This window comes from Melanostigma gelatinosum (genome assembly GCF_949748355.1).
Source record: "Melanostigma gelatinosum genome assembly, chromosome: 14".
NCBI lineage: Eukaryota > Metazoa > Chordata > Actinopteri > Perciformes > Zoarcidae > Melanostigma > Melanostigma gelatinosum.
Window position 1 is genome coordinate 25,213,882 of NC_136647.1, and position 13,665 is coordinate 25,227,546.

General features: G+C 39.6%; 1 protein-coding gene across 1 annotated transcript in view; it reads left to right on the top strand.

Annotated features, from left to right (window-relative positions):
* Positions 1 to 13,411, top strand: part of dlg2 (discs, large homolog 2) — a 239,301-nt gene extending 225,890 nt beyond the window's left edge. The window contains exons 17-25 of the mRNA XM_079282881.1: positions 936 to 1,112; positions 1,651 to 1,726; positions 2,963 to 3,059; positions 4,980 to 5,030; positions 6,673 to 6,774; positions 8,965 to 9,137; positions 10,908 to 11,017; positions 11,680 to 11,771; positions 13,279 to 13,411. Of these exons, the coding sequence (XP_079139007.1) occupies positions 936 to 1,112; positions 1,651 to 1,726; positions 2,963 to 3,059; positions 4,980 to 5,030; positions 6,673 to 6,774; positions 8,965 to 9,137; positions 10,908 to 11,017; positions 11,680 to 11,771; positions 13,279 to 13,385 (985 nt within the window). The 3' untranslated portion in view covers positions 13,386 to 13,411. The remainder of the gene's footprint in view (positions 1 to 935; positions 1,113 to 1,650; positions 1,727 to 2,962; positions 3,060 to 4,979; positions 5,031 to 6,672; positions 6,775 to 8,964; positions 9,138 to 10,907; positions 11,018 to 11,679; positions 11,772 to 13,278) is intronic.
* Positions 13,412 to 13,665: the final 254 nt, after the last annotated feature.

Consider the following 13,665-nt stretch of genomic DNA (forward strand, 5'->3'; position numbering starts at 1 on the left):
TGCTCTAAAAAGAGAGACGTGGACCTCGAAAACAGCTCTTGACAAAGAATGGATGGACTCTTATTTGTTCATTCTTGTTCATTCTTGCTGGCGCTACAAAACCACTCTGTCTCATATGTTCAGATACTGTGGCCATTATTAAACGCACAGATGTGAAACGCCACTACGAGACCAAACGCAAATCTTTTGAGCAAACACTCCAGTCTGAACTGAGGGCAAGATGTTAACCTTTTAAACCCTAGCCCTATTTTTAGGCCTCTGCTCGAAAATTGCATACCCATACTAAAGAGAGTGCAGATCTCTAACTACAAGGTCTATTTTAATAATTTTGATGGTATATTGGTATTCATGTGTAGAGATTGTTTATTATAAAGTTGATTGAGACCGTTATGATGTGAAATGGAGTTTAAAAAAGAGAAGAAATAAGTTCACTCCAGCCAAACGCTTTAATTTTTCATTTTCATTAAATTTTCTCAAATCAAGCACTTTCTTTTTAAGATGCAAGTTTTTCAAAAGTTCTCTTTTGTGTATTTTATTTTTAGATGGAGCCTTTATTTGACTTGAAATGAGAGAACATTTATTTATGTATTTCTATGTATTATTTATAATCCATCCACTTATTAAAGTACAAAACTGAGAATAACAATTGTTAAAATATAATTGATGTGTACTTTCTTTATTTCATTTGACAGTTGTTGACTCCACACATATGTTGTTACTATATATATATGCCACTAAATAGTGCAAATTAGATATAATGTTCTGGACCTTTGCACGAGGAGATTTTCTCAATCTGGACCTTTTGGAATTTTAATTGAATACCCCTGTAGTAGTCTGTGTCTTTTAGTTTCTCACTACCCAATTACAAAAGACCTCACATGGTGGAATCTTTTACATGACCAATCCTGATAATCCCAATATCTTCCACCGAACAGAGCACTGTTTGACTACGAGAAGTCAAAGGACAGCGGCCTCCCCAGCCAAGGGCTCAGCTTCAGGTATGGAGACATCCTCCACGTCATCAACGCCTCAGATGATGAGTGGTGGCAGGCCCGCCGTGTCACCCCACATGGGGACAGTGAGGAGATGGGTGTCATCCCCAGCAAGAGACGGTGAGCAGTAGACAGAAACCTGTCTCTGGTTGAGGAAATTCTAGAAGTCTGTCTATGATTTCTGTCAAAAATATTGATCGTCACAAAAGAGGAACAATCGTTAGTCAATGAGGCGACCGTGCCTCTGTGTTTGAGATGAAGGGACCACCTTTTGCAACACAGACAACAATTTATTGATATTCTTCTATGAAGAAAAGAATGACAGCAGGAGTCCTCTGCACCCACTGGTGCTGTTGGAGGGAAACAAATCAGATTTTAAAAAGGAATACAATCATTCATTCCTAGGGTGTGACAGAGAAATCCAATGCCAGAAACCCAGCATACACACAAGCACATATTGGACACCTCATTGACCTGGTATTGATGTTCCTCTACATACATGGTTTGAAGCAATGACTGAGGAGATATTCAATTTTAAGACACTGGTGTTTCAGACCTGTCCTCACCCAGAGTGGTTGTGTAGCTCAGCGTCGTGTCTGTGTGAGTCATTTCATTTCATCTCTGTGGTGAATGACTGACGTGGCTTTTTGCTTTGCAGGGTGGAGAGGAAAGAGCGAGCGCGTCTAAAGACTGTGAAGTTCAATGCCAAGCCGGGGTCATTGGATTCAAAAGGCGTAAGTACCTCTACGAGAGCTGAAAGCGGCACTTAATATGAGCTCATGGAGTTGATTATTCATAGTGTGTGGCTCAGATGTAACTTCCTCTTGAAGTCTTCACAGTGACTGTAAGGCTCTCTGTGTTCTGCCTCATCATTTGTAAGGTGTTGGTTATATCGCCCTGCTGTCCTCACTGCAGTTTGATGTCCATGCATAACTTAGTCTGAACAGTTTGATGGATGTCATTCATTCAATGGTTTCATCATGTGTTTGTGTTTCTTCATTTACGTGAAAATCATGGACTGATAAAAAAAATGCCCTCTCCCTCTAGTGTCCGGTAAAAACAGAGCAGGAATTATAAAAGTTGTGCTTATTTGGCTTACTCTTCACACATATTTCATTTATACAACTTAAAGCTAAAACCACCATAGCAGATCTAAAATGTTCTCCTTCCAACACGTCTACTGTATATACAAGACTTAACAGTAACAAACATAAAGTTTAGGAGGAAATAAGTACATTTTCTGGTGTCTCATCACTCTAACATCACTCCATATGGAGTCCTGTGCGAATATTCCACATCAGCAGCAGTATTTTGTCTTTAAATGAGCACAGTCATCATTTCAAGTCGCATCATCTTAAGTTCCTACTTTTCGTTCCATCACTGCATGTGTTTGTGTGCTTATGACAATCTTTTCTATGACTAAACCCCAGTTTTGTTACTTCTCTTATAGAGCGATCTCTTTTTTTTTCTCACCTTGCTTTTACTTGAAATGGCTCTGATGCAACTGTGGCACATCAAGAAGTACTGGGACCTCCACTATGATTCCCCTGGATTTAATGAAGACATTTGTTTGACTCTCACACTGATGTCTCACACAAAGTTGAGACATCTACAATCATATAAAACAGAGAGAAGCAGCTAATCCTCGCATTGCAGTAGCTAGTAGTAGACTTTTTTGTCTAATTTAAAGATGACCCAAAATTGCTAATTTCTAAGTGGTCTAACTAGAAAAAGAAACCCAGCATCAATTTAATGAGGATCTTAAATGACTTTTACCTACTTTGATCGAAAATGTAACATTTTATAAACTGTCATAGTACAGTTAATACAAATTCACGTTGAAGTTACCTTCTTACAATCTGGGGGAAACATTCAGTTTTCTTGACGTCCCACTTTCTGCAAGCCGTTGTTTTGTCTGCATGAACGTGACAGATATACCTGTTTGCCCCATGCTTTCTCTCCCTTCACAGTCATTCAATGACAAACGTAAAAAGAATTTCATCTTTACGCGAAAGTTCCCATTCTACAAGAACAGAGAGGGTGAGCAGGATGGCAGTGATTCGGACCGTAAGTAAGCTCACAGACACACATGTGCTTCCACGCAGAGAGTCGGTGTAGGTGACATGTAGGGCTGATAGGTGACACACAGCTGTACTCCTCTATCCATCATTCCCTGTTGTCTTTGTTTTCTGTCTCATTCTGTTGGACCACAGTCAGACACATTCTGGCTCAGATGCTCATCAGTCAGCAGGAGAGAAGCCAAGTCAATGCTGTTCACTTTGGTGGGATGCGTCCCCATACGGTGATACTGTACGACCCAGTTTCCCTTCAGAGATGATTTAGGTTCAGACTGAGCAGGCCCATGTGTTGTCATCGTGTAGCTGCCTCCCCCTGCTGGCTGTTTAGTGTCTGGACAGAGACAGATCTGTGGCCCTGCAGCTCCCTCCTCTCACTGCCTCCAACCCTTTGCTTATGTTGCGGCTGTCCTCCCTTCTCTCTTTCTTCTGTTCTGGCTCTCTTCGGACGGCCAATAGGATATCCTGGGGATAGGTGATGATGGGTATGGGACAAAGACATTCAGTAAGTTTGTCCAGGCATAATTTCTCATCGCCGTTTACCTCGATCCGCCCACAACCACAGCCTGTTGCATGCTGCATTTGTTGGATTTGTCTTGCTTCTCAGTGTGCAGTGTGACTTCTGTCACAAGATGTAAAGCAGGTTTACTAAACTCTAGGTTTGGAGAGCATTTATGTTTTGGTCGGTTTTATGGTAAAAGACGCCAATTGGCCATTGAGAAATAGTCGGTCTAAAGTCAAGTTAGGATTTCTTATGTGTTTACCTCCTTTTTTTCCTCTTCTTTTGTGAACCAGGATTGATTTTTTGACTCAGTTATTTTATTGTCATGATTAATACAATTAAAAGTGTCTGATTCAAGTTAGCATTCTTTATAAAGTATGACTTCATTTCTATTTCTATTATATATTATATTATTTATATGAATATGGCAGACAGTCACATGGTTCAAAACATTTTGGTTTGTTGAAGCAGCACCGGTCCTACAGGTCGCACTCTGTTAATGAGCCACTACACTGATTATTGTGTCCTGGAGCCTCCCGGACCTTTAATGGCATGCTGAACTTTGGGGCATGCTTTCCTTAGATGTTTATCATGTTTGATGCACGCTTGCATGACATTGGCAGAAACAACTCAAGTGTTTTTGTAAATGTGTTTTGTAAATGCATGTTCGTTTGAAGCAGAATTTTGGAGCATGTCACAATGATGTCAGTTCATCTGTAATGTGTTGGAGTCATTTATAGACAGAAATACAGTGTATACTTTCATATCGATCGAAGTGGAGAAGTTAATTTGAAACCAAGAGTCTTTACTAATCAGGGTTACTTCAGGATTTCCTTGTGGAAGCTGAATACTTTAGGGATTCCTGTTTTATTTTTATGGTGAGTTTTCTATCACTCGATGAGTGAAAAAAGATTTCTTAAAAGTGTTTTTCAACAAACCTAACATCAACTTTTCTCATTGGAAGTAACAACAGCATAAGCACAGATGGAACATCACACATAACTCAAATGGTTTGCTAAATGCAGGTACATTGATGTTAAACAAACATCAGGAAATGGTTAATGCCACGTTGTATCAGGTTTCCTGAGGTCTTGAAGTCAGTCAATTGGAAGGATGGAGAATCGGGAGAAACTAAACTTGGTCAAAACATCAATAAATGGTTAAAAGTGAATGAAATTGTTGTTCATTATTTGGTTCATTTTGAATTGACAGTTTACTATGTGATTCATTTATTTAGCATGAGCTGCTATATTTATGTAGGTCAAACAGTAAGACCAAAAAAACAGGGACATTTATCTGTAACATGCTGCCATGCTTGTGGCTTTGGGCCAAATATGGCATGTAGTTTCTGTCAGTAATGAGTGTTTGTCCTAATTACATACTAATATTGTTCACTATGTGCCCCACCAGGGAGTCAAGAGGATGTCATTCTCTCGTATGATCCTGTGATGCGGCAAGAAAGTAAGTTACTTAAATGTGTGATCAAAGCCACATGAAACTGATTTCATGCAGCTTGATTTGTAGTAACGACTAAAACCATAAGGTTACGTAGCATATAGAGCCAGAGTAGGCTAATGAGTCAAGCTAGCTTGCAAATTCCAGCATGCTTTAATGCTACACTGGTTACAGCAAATGAGCTGAACAGTGCCCTGGTGGCCAGTATCAGTGCTGGGTGTAACTGTCCCTCCACCTCACCCCCCACTGCTCCAGAGAAGGACAAGCTACGTAGCTAACTAGCCAGCCATCCGTCTCAGCTTCCTTCCCTGCGAGCTGCGACACTTTACGGCCCACTGACCTGTGTCATAACCATAATAACTAACAACAATAGACATATTCTTTTGTACTCGTCAAATGACTATGAAAAAAGTCCTTTCTACTCTTATTCTATTTCTATGGTTGCATTTTAGTTTGGCGGCGTGGCTCTGCTCCATAGACTGTATATGTGATGTCTGGAACAAATCTGAGCAGGCCAGATGTAGACTGTCCTAACCCATTCATGAACATGAACACAGATTAGAAACATTCGAACTTCATGTACAACTAAATACAACTGAATGAGGCTTCATGAGGCACTTCCCTCTCTCTGCCAGAAACAGAAACTGTTGTAACCACGGCTTCGTGTGAAGTGGCAAATGTCCTACAATGAACAATTAATAATAAACTACACAAGTAACAAAGTGAACAGTGAGTTAGCAGACTCATTACAATTACTCCACATTGAACAGGCGTATGGAAAAAAATCTGATTCAGAATCTGGTTATGGCCAAGTAGGTTTATTTAAAAAATATTTATGACGTATCCTTTCAAAATAAGAGCTTAGCAGTATTGTGGAAAGATATACTATAGGGAATGTGCAAACGTTCACAGCATTAAGGATACAAAGAATATAAAAATGAAATGTAATCCCGGGCGTTTTTGGTTGCAATCATTCGTTTTCTGTAAACATCTTCTCTTTTTTTAACTCTGTTTATAAGCTGCTTTGTTTTTGCACCAGTCCTAAATATTTCAACACGTCCAGTGGTTTCTAGACTAGTTGTTTCATCCTAAATACAATGTAACCTTTAAGTGGTAAACATCTGTATGACAGTGGTCAGCAGGTACACGAGGCTCCATTTAGTGAAAAAGAATGACAATGAAAAAGTACATCTGAATCAAACTCCGTAACATCCTAAATAAGCACTTCCTGTAACTGTTGGCAGCTGCTGTTTAAAACAGCACACTGTTACTCAGAGGACGTCTCAGAGGAAGAGTTCATACGATTGTCACCAACATGATGCAGTAGCTTTGCATTGAAAGTTCCTAGACAATGCAGGATACTGTAGTATAGCTTATCGATCATTCAATAAACTAATGTATTATATCAGATATGATGCTGTGTGCTGGGACAGACCAGCGCTTAGCAGGAATTACATTGACTTTGGTCCATATCATGCTATCCATACTTGTTAGTCATATTTCTACACATATGGATATTGCAATGCATCTTTGCACACAAAAAATAACTAAAGCTCCCCTGCACACAGTATAACTTTCATACGGTTTACTTTCATGCATAAAAAACAATCAGTGTTGTCTTTTAAAAAGTCTTTGTTTTCTCTTCCAGTTAATTATGCCAGACCCGTCATAATCCTCGGGCCGATGAAGGATAGAATCAATGATGATCTGATATCAGAATTCCCAGACAAGTTTGGCTCTTGTGTGCCACGTAAGTATTTCATGGAAATAAAGCAGGAATGTATTTTGAACAGTGAGATTCCAGGTTGTATTCATGCTATTACATAATGATAGTTGTAGAATGGCATAATGTTCTACTGATGGTGAAATCATTGTCTGTGTTTATGATGTGTTAATCAGTCATGACCTTGATCATATGTGGAGTCAGTGTGATGTGTGACCGTTCATCACCCACTCATCCCACCACTGTTCTCTAATGTACTGCACTTTTCACTTTAAAGGAACGCTTCAGCCACAAAATGACCATTTGTATATTAATTACTCACAGCGTGTTACCTTGAATTTTTGAAGAAGACTTTTTCCTGCGTGTCTCCACGGTGAATGGAGAATTGAAAATTTGACAGATGAGCTTCTGTAATGAGGATGACATGGTTGTAGAGGGACAGCCCACACAGATCATTCTTTGTAATCAGACCCACCTCCACTGTGATGCTCTAATCACTCACACAGCGCTAAGGGGAAGACATGTTTATTCAAACTGCTGCTTATTTATCACTATCAATGAATTATCTTATACCATGAATTGGATTGTACTGTTTTGGTTCACTGTGGATCTCAATATATTTTTTATGTTTTGTCAGAGAAAGCGGCCCATGTAACTTCATGTAACGCTGCCATAGTGCTATAGATGGAAGGACTATATCTCATTTGTGTGTGTGTGACCCCAGTTTACTCCATTTGGACTCGTCCTAAAGAGAACAGCTGACTCCTGTCTGTGTGTGATGTGTTCTCCATGAGCCAAAGCTTTATTTCTTTTGCATGTTTTCATTTACTTATCTCTTTTATTTCAATATACCCTTCAAACCGTATAAAGCTGCTAACAGTTCAGGGCACCAAGGTGAGTGAGTGGATGAGCTCAGTTCATTCTTTCTTCCATTTGTCTAGAGAGTGAGTCTTGAAGTCTTTTGATCCTCTACTCCTTTTATCTTTTTGGAACTACCGTTGTGTACAATCAGTTTGAAATTTGACACTGGTGTTATACCTTTGTAGAATAATAATTATCAGCCACCTTCTTGTCTTTAAAGATATCCAGTGAAATTTGCTCAAAACCTTTCTAGCGCATTGTATATTAACAATGTTTAACAAGGAATTCCTTATTTTCCAAACCTCTATACATTTTCTGTTTGAAGCTCATAAGTGAAGAATCCACTCCACTTGCCCTTTGTGTTTATCGAATTGATGAAGTAACAAAGTCAAAAGAAACGTGTGACTACATTTAATGTCCCGTTTCTCTATTTGCTCACTTGTGCAAATTTCATGACAAGCTCTGATTGATGTGAGTGGATATCTTTGAAGGTTAACGTGTAGCACTGTTCTTTTGAGGATTCAGCCACCTGCTGGTAGGATTTGTTACAGCAGAGAGCTGTCCCAATAAAGAAACCAGCAGGCTTTATTGGAGCATAATTTAAAGAAACATCGGCACCAACAATCTGTGTTGTGAGAAAGACTCTCCACATTAGTTTGTGGTAATTACAATAATTTGACAATAATTACAAGTCAATTCAAACTTTATTAATATAGCACATTTCATACACAGGGCAACACAATGTGCATTACATCAACAATACAATACAGTACAATACAATCACACAAGTGCAGAATAAAAATCAGAACGGGGTTTATTGCCAAGTAGGTTATTTACATACTTTGTGTTGGGACCATACAATAAACATATTAATGATGTAAAAATACTGGTAATAGTACTCATAAATATAGAATAATAAATTGCCATACAAAATAATTAAGAGATACTGTACGAAAAATACGATAACAAATATGTACAGTCCAAGTGTATTTTGGAATGAGAAATCTGAACAGTTTTCTGCAGAATGTGCAAAAATATTGATCAATAGATGTGCAATGGACAGGGATAATAGTCAACAGGTGTGAGTGCAGTAATACAAAGAATCAATGTAAAATATACAAACACACAGACACTATTGTGGAAAATACCCTGATTTTGGGGGTGTTTATGTGGCCTTTTCTGGAGAACACGGTAAACACAACCCCATTTGAAGACAGTCTCCCCTGCTTTAGACTCGGATGAAGGATGGTAAAAAGACCGGTTCCTGTGTACCATGTTCATAAAGTGTCCACTGGTCTGCTTATGACATTATAGTTTCTAAATTATTAAGAGCTTACTCTCCTCCTTGCACCAAAGATACCACTCGGCAGAAGAGGGACTACGAGGTGGACGGGCGAGACTACCACTTTGTGACGACCAGAGAGCAGATGGAAAAGGACATCCAAGAGCACAAGTTCATTGAGGCGGGACAGTACAACGATAATCTCTATGGAACGAGTGTCCAGTCTGTGAAATATGTGGCCGAAAGGGTGAGACTCATGTTTAAAGCTAAACCACATGGAAGGACCAATAAATGTATCGATGTAACGTTCAGTTCTTGCGGTGTAAATAGAAGTATATTGGATATATATATTTATCGACTGCTCTGTGATATCGATAGAAGAAAATATCTAGTTTCTTGTACATGATGCTGTTTCGACCAGGAGATTTTGCTTTTATAAACTGAGAGATTAGAGTGTGTGTTGTACATCTCTTGTAAATTCATGCCACCATCATCCCTGTCCCCAAAAAACCAAGGATCACAGGACTTAATGACTACAGGCCCGTCGCCCTGACCTCTGTGGTCATGAAGTCTTTTGAACGCCTTGTCCTGTCCCACGTAAAAACCCTCACCGACCCACTCCTGGACCCCCTGCAGTTCGCCTACAGAGCCAACAGGTCTGTAGATGACGCAGTCAACATGGCCCTTCACTTCATCCTCCAGCATCTGGACTCCCCAGGAACCTACGCCAGGATCCTGTTTGTGGACTTCAGCTCTGCCTTCAACACCATCATCCCGTCTGCTGCATGATAAGTTCTCCCAGCTGCACGTGCCCGACTCCACCTGCAAGTGGATCACAGACTTCCTGTCCGACAGGAAGCAGCACGTGAAGCTAGGAAAGCACGTCTCAGCCTCCCGGACCATCAGCACCGGTTCCCCCCCCCAAGGCTGAGTTCTTTCCGCTCTGCTCTTCTCCCTGTACACCAACAGCTGCACCTCCAGTCACCAGTCCGTCAAGCTCCTGAAGTTTGCGGATGACACCACCCTCATTGGACTCATCTCTGGTGGGGATGAGTCCGCCTACAGGTGGGAGACTGACCATCTGGTGACCTGGTGTGGTCTGAACAACTTAGAGCTCAACGCTCTAAAGACAGTGGAGATGGTTGTGGATTTCAGGAAGAACGTAGCCCCACCAGCCCCTATCACTCTGTGTGACTCCCCCGTCGACGTGGTGGACTCCTTCCACTTCCTGGGCTCCATCATGTCCCAGAACCTCAAGTGGGAGCTGAACATCGGCTCCATCACCAAGAAGGCTCAGCAGAGGATGTACTTCCTGAGGCAGCTGAAGAAATTCAACCTGCCAAAGACAATGATGGTGCATTTCTACACAGCCATCATTGAGTCCATCCTCTGCTCCTCCATCACGATTCTGGTACACTGCAGCCACAGCCAAGGACAAGGGCAGACTGCAGCGCATCATTCGCTCTGCTGAGAAGGTGATTGGCTGCAATCTGCCGTCCCTCCAGGACTTGTTCACTTCAAGAACCCTGAAGCGAGCAATAAGGATTGTAGCTGACCCCTCCCAACCTGGACATGATCTATTTGTGCCCCTTCCATCTGGTAGGGGGCTGAGGTCCATCAGCACCAAGACCTCACGACACATGAACAGTTTCTTCCCGTCCGCAGTCGGGTTCATTAACAGAGCCCGGGACCCCCACTGACTCTGTCATCCCCAGGACAATTTCCTTCTGGTCTCTCCCCTGCACATCCCTGTTTCTTTATTCAAACACACTCATCACTTTACATTTCACTTACACTTCACTTGTTTTACAGTCCTGTTATCTGTTTTGGTATGCACTTTATTTTATATTTTGTTGTAAATTTTAATATGCTTCTATTTCTTGCACTGTGTTAATTGTTGTTGATAGTTTAATGTTATTGTTCATTGTTAAATGTTACGCACCACCCGCCACGACAAATTCCTTTTAGGTGCAAACTTCCTTGGCAATAAACGGTTCTGATTCTGATTCTGTCTCAGGGGAAACACTGCATTCTGGATGTGTCTGGAAACGCCATCAAACGACTACAAGTAGCACAACTCTATCCCATCGCCATCTTCATAAAACCTAAGTCTATTGATTTATTAATGTGAGTATGCATTTGTTTCCCTTTGATAATAATTCAGATAATACACCAGCCTGTTTACTTTACAATTTGTTTTGTATTATTGAAGATGTATTGGAATGTTGCAAGACTTTACTTCAAGTCCCCCATTTATCATTTATAATTAAACATGTATAACACACTATAATGTAGTCGTAAGTAGATATAAATGTTTTATTAACTTAATTAACTATCTCCTACTGTGGTCATCAAGGAGTATAAACAGATAATGAAGGACAACATAGTAAAACAGTTTTAATAATATATAATGTCTTTTTAGGTGTTTATCTGCTTATAACTACATTGTAGCATGTTATAAACCATTCATTAAATGTCTGTATATTGCTTACAAATTAGAAATAGGGGAACTTAATTTGTTACTTTGAATTCTGTTCAGTCTCACAACCGTGGCTCTTGGGCCATGAGAAATGTGGGAGACACCATTTCAACTGTTTAACTTAAGTATTTGAATAAGTTGGGAACCAGGTTCCACGTGTAAACAGGAGGAACTGATCGACACCCTGCACAACAATGAAATGCAATGCATTGAAATATAAAGACACTGCTGAATAATAACAGCAGGGGTCGACACAGTTGTCAAATACAAATCAGATACAGAACCATCTGTGGCCTTTGTCCCTGTACAGGGACATGAATAAGAGACTGACAGAGGAACAAGCCAAGAAGACGTTTGACAGGGCGATGAAGCTGGAGCAGGAGTTTGGTGAATTCTTCACAGGTATGATATTAATACAAGCACAAATTCAGAAAAAGCCGTCTATATTCAGCTTGTCCCTCACTGCTCAAACACAGTATGAACACACAAGGCTAGCTGGGTGCTTGATTAAAGGCTCTCCTTCCAGCTCGCCTCAGAGCAGAAGCAGTGAGAGGGTTGTGCTCACATGGCCACATGCCAAGGCCAAAAATATGCCGATTATCATAGAGATTCTATCTGAGCCCCATCCAGACTGGACCTGTCAGTTTACTTTGAAGATGACTTCTGCAATTATAAAGGGAACAACATTGGTGATATAAGAGTTCAAACTTTCAGCGATTCTAAACAGATTTGTTAAGATTACGGCATGTATCAGTGGTATGATTCTGCAGTTCTTAACTTTAACTTTTATTGAAGTGGTCAAATATAAAGGAACTTAATATTCCTTTTTGGTATCTGAAATCCACTATTGGCACTCAGATGTGGAATCATTCGATGTAGGAAGATAAGCTCATGTTAAAGCGCCTATGTGTATATTTCTTTATGTAATAATAGCATATTTCAGTAACTCTTTCTGCCCATGTCTATAATGCATTATAAACATATTTATAATCAACTTTTATTTCAGACTCGAGTCCATATAGTTTTAAAATGCATGATAAACATTATTCTTATAACACTGTATAATTGTAGTTATTAGCACTAGTGAATACGACAATAATCGAAACACATTATTAAGCATTTTGAGCAGTTTCTACAAAGACTTTTGCCATTTAAATTTGGGTAACATTATGTCTATAATGCATTATACACTTTTTCATAAAGCAGTCATTGTAGCGTGATTTATTTTAAATGGTCATTGATTGCTTTATGTAAAGTGAAAAATTGTGAAATTCATTTTCACTTTACTTAATATATACAATGACCCCAAAATCCCATCATATTACATTATAACATTGATTATAATGCACTGTAAAAATATAATGTATTACAACTATAGGAATTATAATACACTATGATCCTTACAAAAATCAATCTCAGTGAGTGACCAGCAATTATGAAGTATTATGATACTTGACCTTATAAGTCATAATAAAATGCTTTATGATGTGTTATGATTACTTTTATAAAGCATTGTATTCATGAGTGCTTATAATTATACAGTGCTATAAGCCGATTGTAAAGCATTATGGATCCGTTTATAATGCCTGATAGACATGGGTGTCATAGATAGTGTTACCCATATTTCAATGGCAAAAGTTTGTAGAAAGTTCAAAAGTTTGTAGTAGTCTTTGTTTGTAGAAACTTCAAGCTGCCACAGCAATAATTAGTGTCAAACATGTGGAGGCAGGTCAGCAGGGCCTTTTATTCTGTCAATAGAAATCTTTGACCTACATCAGGGCCTTAAACATTTGACAGCTGAGAGGCTTTATGAGTGAAAGGGTGCATGTGTGACTGTAATGATGTAAATGTGACCTACCTGTTCTATACAAAGTTCCACAGTACATAAAGAGTTCCCTTTGCTTTGCAGCCCTGGTTCAAGGAGACACCTTAGAGGACATTTATAGCCACTGCAAACAGGTGATAGAGGAACATTCAGGACCCTATATCTGGATCCCGTCGAAGGAGAAACTATAAACTCATCACTCTGGAAGGGAGCCTGGACTGCTAGAGACTACTAATACGTTTGTTGTAACATATGATAACTGTATGGTGATGACTTCATAAATATCTATTGTGTTATATGTTTCATGTGTTGGTTTTTTCACTTTTGTTTGGTTACTGCTTCTTTCACTCAACATGAATGTTCCTGAATGTATTCCACAAAGTGTTAGAGACTTTTAGGTCTTGAAACATGAACCATTTGTATGTTTGTTGATTTTGATTTGAACACAGAGAGAAGGAATGTGATGAAAGC